General features: G+C 44.0%; 1 protein-coding gene across 2 annotated transcripts in view; it reads left to right on the top strand.

Annotated features, from left to right (window-relative positions):
• The window catches only part of MFAP5 (microfibril associated protein 5), an 11,435-nt gene extending 2,979 nt beyond the window's left edge, over positions 1–8,456 (top strand). For both annotated transcript variants that reach the window (XM_027906097.1, XM_027906096.1), the window contains exons 3-9: positions 2,220–2,267; positions 3,294–3,329; positions 4,896–4,931; positions 5,731–5,766; positions 6,478–6,565; positions 7,391–7,464; positions 8,033–8,456. In XM_027906097.1, the coding sequence (XP_027761898.1) occupies positions 2,220–2,267; positions 3,294–3,329; positions 4,896–4,931; positions 5,731–5,766; positions 6,478–6,565; positions 7,391–7,464; positions 8,033–8,154 (440 nt within the window). In that variant the 3' untranslated portion in view covers positions 8,155–8,456. The remainder of the gene's footprint in view (positions 1–2,219; positions 2,268–3,293; positions 3,330–4,895; positions 4,932–5,730; positions 5,767–6,477; positions 6,566–7,390; positions 7,465–8,032) is intronic.
• Positions 8,457–9,191: the final 735 nt, after the last annotated feature.

The raw sequence follows: 9,191 nt of genomic DNA, 5'->3' as shown, positions 1-9,191 counted from the left end.
TGGTGAATGTTGTTACTCTGTTTTGTTGCTCCATGATTCTGTTTGCTTGGAGCTATTTTGGCAAAAATTCAGGTGGGATAAAATTTGTTTAAAACAAAAAAAAGAAGCACAGAACCCCCAAAACTAGAGGACAGCATCAGACATTATAGTTGGAAGACTCAGGACAGATAGCGGAAGAAGATGAATTTCAGTGAATGGATAAAGCTTCGTCCAGGAAAGACTCCAAGTGGGAGAGAGATGACTACCTGACTACCTGTCACGTTCAAATCAGCTTATTGCAATACCTGCTTTGGTCTTCCCCTCATGCCGAAGCCTGACTCTGCTCCAAAAAGCACTTTTTCCTTTAAAGGTGCACAGTAGATGATGTCATATTTTGACTGTGAAGCAGGGAGGTGAGACATGCAAGAGATGAGTTTGTAGGTGGCCTACAAAGTTAAAGGGAAAAAAAAAAGTCTGTGTTTTTCATGATATATGAAGGAGTCCTGAAAAGAATAATTCTTACTTTGGTGTATTTTGTTTTAGCAGTTCCGTTTGTGTTTGTTTGTTTGTTTTAACTTGGAAAATAACAAGAACGACCAGCTGGTCTTTTACTGTTTCTTTTGGTTTGGGGTAAGCTACAGATTCAGTTAGCTAGGGTTGCAGTTTTAGACCTCAAGGATGAATTTACTGCAACTTGGAGAATAAAGTCCAGTTGTTTATAAAACATATGAATTGTGTACAATAGCAAATATAAATTAAAGTAATTGAAGATAGGATAAGAAAGTCACCTGTTTTGTCTCCTCACCTCATATGCAGAGATTTCACTTCACTTTATGTCCTGTTGGTTTAGAATTAGATCAGTTTTCTAGTTAGCTCCTAGGGAGGAAAAAAACTCACCAAACTAGCAAGAGCTGTGTTTTCGATGTTAGAAAAGAGGGGAGAGCCTCCCTGCCTTTTCTACATGTCTCTTCAAATCCAGCACTGCTGGTTTCTGCAATGGTTTCAGAATTTGGGTCCTTGCTTTTGCATCAGAAACAAGTGAGAAAGTGTTCAGTACTGTTTACTTCTCTACGTGTTACGCTTAAGGGATTAGCCAGAACAGGGAAAGTTTTGTGCTGCATTAAATTGTGCAATTAAGTTATTATACATGTCTGGCTTTCTCTGGGTTAATTGCCAGCGGCTGAGCCGTTGCTGGCAGCTGGGTGGGGAAGAGAATATCAGGGTCCAACAACTTCTGTAATGCTGCAAAGCAGGATTATGTAGGGGTCCCAAGAGTCCCTCTGCAGTCTGCAAGTAACTGTTCTTGGAACATGGAAGAACTAAGACAGAAGCTCCAGAGCTGATAGTTTTTACCCACATTGTGCTCCCATTAAGAACAGAAAGCTAAAGGCTGAGTTCACAAGATGTAGCAGGGTGTACTGTTTTTTGGGCTGGTCGTGCACACATCCCTGCAGTGCCCCAGATCTGTGGCTTTTTCCTGCCAACTTCTTCCTTCATCCCACCCCAGTTATGCAGACATTTCCCTCCTCTGTGGCTAGCAGGAAATACTTTCCTATTCCTGGCTGCTGTAGGAAGCAGCTCTCTCACCCTTTATATTTGGACAAACAAACAGTGTAGCCCAGTTTCAGTTTCTTCTGTTCCACACAAAATGCATAGCCAAGCCTTCATTGTTCCCCCTCGCCAGTGCACCCTGGTGCAGAGAAGGGAAGGATCATCTGCTCTGTCCCCCATACCCAAGCAGGATGATGGACCAGATAATTATTTGCCTAAGAGGATACAAAACCTGCAGTCTGTTTCTTACTGTACCAGTGACTCAATCCGTGACCCCAAGTAAATAATTTCCATGACTCAGTTTCCTCTTTTATAAAATGAAGATAGGGATTTTGACCAGACTCCAGAGCATGGAGACCACATGGATTTTTTTTTCAAAATCCATCAAATGTGGTTTCAGAAATGTGAAGTGTGGTAGCAGATCTGCAGGTATTTACTAACTTTCCTTGTGCCCAGCCCTTGACCCTGGTGGAAGCAACAGGGTTCAGATCAGGACCCGCTGTGTCCACAAGTCTTTAAACAAGAAACCCAACCAGCAGTGGAGGCTGAGGCAGAGTGAAGAGATTTCTCCCTTCAGCAGAGGGCAGTGGTGTCTCCTGGATAGATAAATGTCTCATAAAAATTTAACAAAGCCTGCAAACTGTAGAAATCTCTCTCTTTTTTCACTCCCTTCTCTTCTTTTGTTGCAGACTGGTTTCCATGGGTGGTCAATGGGCAAGAACCAGAAACTGCAACAGGTAAGTATTACAGGCATGTTGTGTGCTGAAGATTGCTCATGTGATCCCGTTGTCCTGTGGAGTTACAGCCTGTTTATTAGCAAATACTGTTCTTTGTTTCTTTACCTCTGACACTGTGAGCTTACTTTTCAGGGAAGATTGAACAAGCCCTCCAAGACAACCTGCTAAATGTTTTGTGCTCTTTACAAATAATTTGCTGGTGTAGGGGTCCTGAACATTTAGCTGAAGTGCACAAGTGGTGCTTCAGCAGTAAGTCCACTGGGAAAGATTATTGAGTGGTCTTCATACTGGCTTTGTTGTTGGGGGTGAATTGCTTTATCCCCCTGGACATATCCATTTCTGTGACATGGTAACATAAAATGAATACATGTTTGCATCATGCTTCAGCACCCAGAAGAACCACAAGGGCCTGCCTTTTCTTCCAGCTGAAGCCCCTGCCTAAGCCTTCAGACATCTTCCAGCTACGATCCTGTCTTATAGTATCTGGGGCTTTCCAGAAAACTATTCCGAAGGCAGTCTAAAACATGTCCTCCAAGTTGGCCTTCACATTTTATCCCTCCATCACTACCCCAGTTTTGCCATTGCTTGCCTTTCAAAGAAACTCATCTGTTGATGAATTTCTTTCAAGACTGTTTTAGAGTTGCCTCCCTCCTTCCCTGCAGTGGGTGCCTCAGCTCTCTGTCCTGCTGCTGTAGGAGGAATCAGCACCTTAATTTCAGTCATCTTTCTTTCCCACCAAGATGCCTAAAATGGCCATATGTGAGAAGTCAGAATATGCAACCAGAATTCAGTACAGGTTGATGCAACATGTGCACTAAAAAATCCAGTCCCAGGCCAGCCACTGAAAAAGGGAATGGATATGGGTGGAATGGGGGCACTGTGTTTGTTTATGTATTTACTGGATTGGATCCCACTGTCTCATGAGCCTGTGATGGCAACCAAGGTAATTCAAGCTGGCTATTGCTGGCTATGTAAAAGACCACAAAGTAAAGACAAGCTTTTGTAAGAACATTCTGTCTTTTCCAGGTGATGTTACCCCTCCCTCTCTTCTCAGCAGCCCTGGTAAGCTCCTATCTCTTGGCATCTTCGTGCTTCATTTTCCCTTTTCATCTATACTCCTGCCTACACACACACAGAAATTACCCATTATGCCCAGAAACTCCTCTTCCCACTTTAGACATCTAGCAGTGTTCTTCCAGCGTTTATGGCTGTCTGGAAATCCTTTCTGTGCTCCATACAGGGAGATTATTTTAGGATGACTTAATGGTCTGTTCTCTGAGGAAATGCCAATCTCACCTAGTGTACCAGGGCTCTCTGAAGATGTTTGCATTGCAGAAAGCCATGAAATTCCAAGCTCACTCAGCCTGGTCTTCCAGAGAAGGTGGCAGAAACAAAGAGACTATATAACAAGGGTGAGAGATTGGACAGGTTCAAACTGGGCAGCACTGGGACACAGGTTGTATGTGTGTCTGCAGGCAGGTGGCACAGGTGCTTGATGCTTAGGAGACAGAGGTGGCAAAAAAACCCTGAAAAACAGTTGTAAAGCAAACTTTGAGCAGTGTTGGAATCAGGAAGTGGAAATACTGCTCTTTTAGTTCTGTCTTCCCCACTCTGCCTATGGCTGTGTCACTGGGGGGCAGCAAAATGTCTGCAAAAGGTAGGGTAAATGAAGGACTTGGAAGATGAACACTTACAGCCTGCAGTGTGTCTCCTTGGAGAGTGGAGGTAACCTCAGGGGAAGGACACAGAGCTGATGGGAGTATAGGCATTTGCAACAATCAGCAATGGAGGAAAGGAGGCTCAAGAAGGAGCCTCTCCGCTTTTTCCATATGAGTCTGGTTTGAAATCTGGCATGTCTGGTTTCTCTCTCTGAAGGGGCTGTCTCTCAAACACATCCCTCTGAGGTTGGGAAGACCGGAGAGGGAAGGGAGAGGGGGAACACATCTGGTCAATGATATGGTCCCAAGAGAGGCAGCTATGCATGGCTGTTTCTGGGAAGTGTGCTGTGTGTGTAGGAGAGCTCTTCTGGGAATGGTGTCTTGTTTTCCAGGACATCAGTTCCATAATCTGTCCTCTGCCCTGATTCTGTTCGTCATCTGTCTAGAGTATTTATCGTGGGTCAAGCTGTCATGGGACGACACTGGAAGAGAAAACTGGAAGAACAATATTGTATACACATCCTGGGTGGGATGGGAGGTGAAAGCAATTGTGTTCAGTACATGAGGCCTGACAGTCTGTATGAGTGTAGATAAGACTTTGTGTCTAGACCAAAGTGGTCGTGACTAACCTACATCTAAAACTGAAAAGACTAAAAGGTGAAGCCTTTGCAGCAAACTTGGGCTTTGAAATGCTTATTATTGAGGGATCAAGAAGAAATTGTTCACAAAGGATGTACCATTGGGACCCATCTTTGCTCTGCAGCATCCTATCATCTCTGGGACACCCAGCATATTTGTAAGGAAAGTCTGTGGTTATTCTAAGTCAGATGATAAAAACATCATGACCACCATTGTCTGGGAACTAGATGGCTGCTGGTCAGGAGTGGTGAGCCATCAGCAGAATTGCGGCAGGAGGAAAGAGGCTGAAAGCTCAAATTAAGATCTTTCAGAACATCTTCTCTTTTTCCAGCTGCAGCCGTCACACCACCTGGGGTTCTTCCTTCCGGTAAGTTTATTCTCAGTTCACAACCACATGTTGTAGACCCTCCTTCCCTCTCCTTGCATAGTACCTTGCACACCCAGAATCCTGCCATCTCTGACTGCCCCTAAGCAATGCCCTGACACTCCAAAGACTCATTTTCCCTTGTGCACATGTGTTTTGTCTATGCTTCTGGCTGACACTATGGCTCATGAGCAGAAGTAAAAGTCCTCTCTTAACTGCTGATGAAAACTTGCACCTGGCAGTTTTTTTAATTCCTTTGCAGTTTTTTAGTGGGTAAATTATAAAATGTACTGGTTTGCTGTGGTACAGATGGGTTACTTTATTAGAGGGAATAACAAACCAACATATTTTTGATCCTTTGTCATGGACATTAAAGAAGTCTTAAAGAGGTCTTGGGAATGCTGTTTTTTAAAGGTGTCGCTATTCCTTAGGAAGAGGCAGTCACAGGCTTCTTTACTTCTTGTTTAGATAAATAGTAATTACAGCAACTAAATAAATTTACCTGACCTTTTGAATTTTAAGTCAAGATGTCCTTACAGTGTAATTTTGAACAGTAATGGTAATGTTTTTGGGGAAAGCTTGGGCAGATTTTTACTGTTATTGCCTGGGTAGTTTGCGCTAGATTCAGATTGGATTTGTACCTTTTCTTATGGTTTCGTGTCAGTAGCAATGAATCTTTTTCCACCTTAGAAGTCACAACGCAGGGCTCTTAAAAGAGCTTTCCAGTTGTTTGTTTTGATTAAGCTGATATCTAGGAAGAAATCATGGTCACTAACTAACTTTGCTACCCTCTGTCTCCCAGTTCAGTCTGACAGTGAAACTGCAACGGCTTCATCAGGTATGTTTTTAAAGTTTGCTGCCTGCCTTCCCTCCCAAACCCACTTTCCCCCACCCTGTTCCCTCTCCAGGCAGGTGCTGGTTGAGCACTGAGCTTTGTCTCCTGGAAAATTGCTTTCGATTGTTTCTTGGGTTAGAAGTACTGGAGAATTATGGTAGCTGCAGCCTGCACATGGATGGCATGCCTGGGAGGGGAGGAACTGGCAGATCACCAAACCAGATACACTGGGTCAATATTGTGCCATTGTCATTGGCCGATACCTGGCATTTCAGAATGAAATACAGGAAAACCCATCATAGTTAGCTATAGGGTTGATTGTACAGAAAAAAAAAGAAATAAATTCATGTCCTGAAAAGTGATATTGCAGATCTATTGGAAACACGTCTTAAATATGCAACTACAATTTACATTTGGTTAATCTGTGTCTGCCCGCTTTACAGCATGTGCCTCCTGTATTCAGGATGCCCAGCGAGCTTGTTTTGCATTTCACTCAACTTTCTCTTGCTTTTGTCTTACGGGGCAAAGGGATCAGAAATGTCTGCATTATTTTCCTATTTTCTAAACCATCCTCATGAGAGAGTGGACAATAGAGGCTGGAGGCCTTCCCTAGAATCCTGGAGGACAATACCTAGTGATGAAGTGATATCTGTTCGCCTGTTAGTGATGCTGGATTGCACCTCTGTGTCTGTGTGTATGTGTGTGTGTTCCCAGACTGTCGTGAAGAAAAGTTTCCTTGCACGCGCCTGTACTCTGTTCACAAACCAGTAAAGCAGTGTATCAGCTACCTCTGCGTTACAAGGTAAGAAACCAGCGGTCCCTAAGAAATGCCTTAAAAACTCTCCAGAAATGGTATAACCAGTTTAGCAATTGTTCCTTTTGAAGACTACAGGTCTCTGGGAACCAGTTGGTGAGATGAATTCTATCCCCAGAGTGTCCTTTAAAACAGCACAATTACTATTATCTGTGCAGCGCTAGGGAACTGTAATGTGCTCTATATTGTAATCCATATTTAAGGTATTTGGCCATTTATAGGGCCATGAAGATAATCAGAGGGATAGAGCACCTCTCCTATGAAGACAGGTTGAGAGAGCTGGGGTTGTTCAGCCTGGAGAAGAGAAGGCTCCAGAGAGACCTTACTGCGGCCTTCCAGTACCTAAAGAGAGTTTATGAAAAAGAGGGAGATCAGCTTTTTCCACAGGCAAATCTAAAAAGAGATTTAGATTAGATGTTAGGGAGAAATTCTTTGCTCAGAAGGTCATGAGACACAGGAACAGATTGTCTAGAGAAGCCGTGGATGTCCAATCCCTGGAATTGTTCAAGGCCAGATTGGACGGGTCTTTGAGCAGCCTGATCTAGTGCAAGGTGTCACTGCCCATGACAGTGGGTTGGATCAAGATGATCTTGAAGGTCCCTTCCAACCCAAACCTTTCTATGATTCTAAGATTTTATGAAGCCTTTGCCAAGATTACTTCCCTATAGATGGCAGCCTTAATCTAGGTTGACTAATCATAAAAATGTAGGACTTGCCTCCTCGTCAGTGAATATACGTGTTTATTGCCTGTATCCCTGTTTTCTTTCTTTGGGTCTCCCGTGCCTCTTGCCACTGACCCTGGCGATCCCTCAGTGTGCGGCGCATGTACATAATAAACAAGGAGGTGTGCTCTCGCATTGTCTGCAAGGAGAATGAGGTCATGCAAGGTGAGTGAGATCACAAGCTAGCCTAGAAGAGTAACTGCAGCCATCTGATAGAGTCTCTAAGCTAACTAGTTAACTTGGACTCCAATCCGTCTGCAGTAGTTTCCTTGGACTCCCTTTGAAGGAGCTCTAATGCAATGCAGTCTTAGATCCAGTATACAAAAAACAAGGCCAAAACAATGGGTAGTAGATATTGTGCTAACAAGAAGTATGATAGCTCTGTATTCCTCCATCTTAATCATGCTCTACTAGCCCCAAACACACTCTTACTCAAAGTTGTATTCCTTTGAGGTTAAAGAGTAAATCTCAGTATTTCTGGTCATGAATAGAAACAGGATCCAATCTAGATTTTTTTTACACAGTCTTTGTTGCAGCAAAATACTAGTGATTTTAATATGTACTGTACATGAATAAAGCCAGAAAGAAGTTCATGAAAGCCTAAGGACCTGTTTTTCATGCTTCATGTATATGAGGATTCAGCAGTTTCAACTGTTTCTGTAGATGTAGTGGTGAAGAATTTGAAGGAAGCTTTGATTATCTATCAACTTGTGTGTGTGTGTTATGTCTTTAGATGAGATCTGTCGCCAGCTGGCTGGCCTTCCTCCTCGACGTCTGCGCCGATCTGGGCAACCCCTGCCTCTCCCTTGCAGACAGCTTCTGGAACAGCAGCGTGGAAGGCCTGATGCTCTCTGAGCTCCCAACAGCAGGAGAGGAAAAGGAAGCGAGAGAAGAGAAATCCTCATCCACTACCTACCCGAGACAAGTCTTTCTTGTTTGTGATTTCCCCACCATTTTCTTGCTTCTATGCCTTCCCCTACATCCTCTTCTTCAGGTTCTACAGTACACAGAGTACTCTGCTAGTCTGTTATGGTGGCTCTTGTCATCTTTAAAATCTGTTGCTGAGGATATAAGATGCTCCCTCCTTTCCTCTCTGTCTGGCAGGCCACGAGCTGCTCATTTCCCAGAGGTCCTTATAAATGTGCTGCATCTTCTCTTGCTTTGTCCCTGGGGGGATATTCTGTATGGGGACGGGATGTAGTCCTTTCCAATGGTACAGATGCCCTTATCTGCATTTCACACGGAGGACTAAAAACTAGGACTAAGCCCCAGGATTCCTGCCCTATATTTCTTGCAATGGCATCAGTATGAGCTCCAATATTGTTACTCAGCCTGAGCCTCTCTGATTCTCCTGAGCTACTGTGTTTGTTGTGCGATAGCACAATCCTCCTTGTGTCTGCTGGCATCAGAGAAGTGACAGAAATGGGAGATGAGCTATCCTGAACCCAAGGCAAACCTCATTGTCCCTGGACAGCAATAGATCATTTATAACTCCCTCTGGGAAGTTCTTTGTCCCAAGCCCATTTCCTCCCTCACACACAACTGCTACCGATAGGAAGAATTCTGGATTTAGTATGGCATTGTATTTTTCTCAAGAAGATTATGTTAGAACAGAGTGCTATCTCTTACACTCCCTCCTCTCCTCTCCCCTATTCTTGTCCCTCCCTTCCCATTGAAGACATCCCTTGATGTCCATTCCAGGCAAGTTCGTTCCAAGGAGCAGTAATGGCTGTCTCCACTCCTAAGCCCAAGAAAGCCCATGAGGAACCATGTGTGTCCTGACAGTACGGGGAACTTGCAGTGAATTAGCTCGTCCTGGTGTCTTGTCTTGGTCTGGCTACCTCCACACTCTCCAGCTGCTGAGCCTGCTTTCAATATCTCCACTTGAGTTC

The sequence above is a fragment of the Empidonax traillii genome, unplaced genomic scaffold, assembly GCF_003031625.1.
Source record: "Empidonax traillii isolate 1590-97213 ecotype Southwest subspecies unplaced genomic scaffold, ASM303162v1 scaffold1246:size530596, whole genome shotgun sequence".
Lineage (NCBI taxonomy): Eukaryota > Metazoa > Chordata > Aves > Passeriformes > Tyrannidae > Empidonax > Empidonax traillii.
This window is presented reverse-complemented; position numbering and strand designations above follow the sequence as displayed.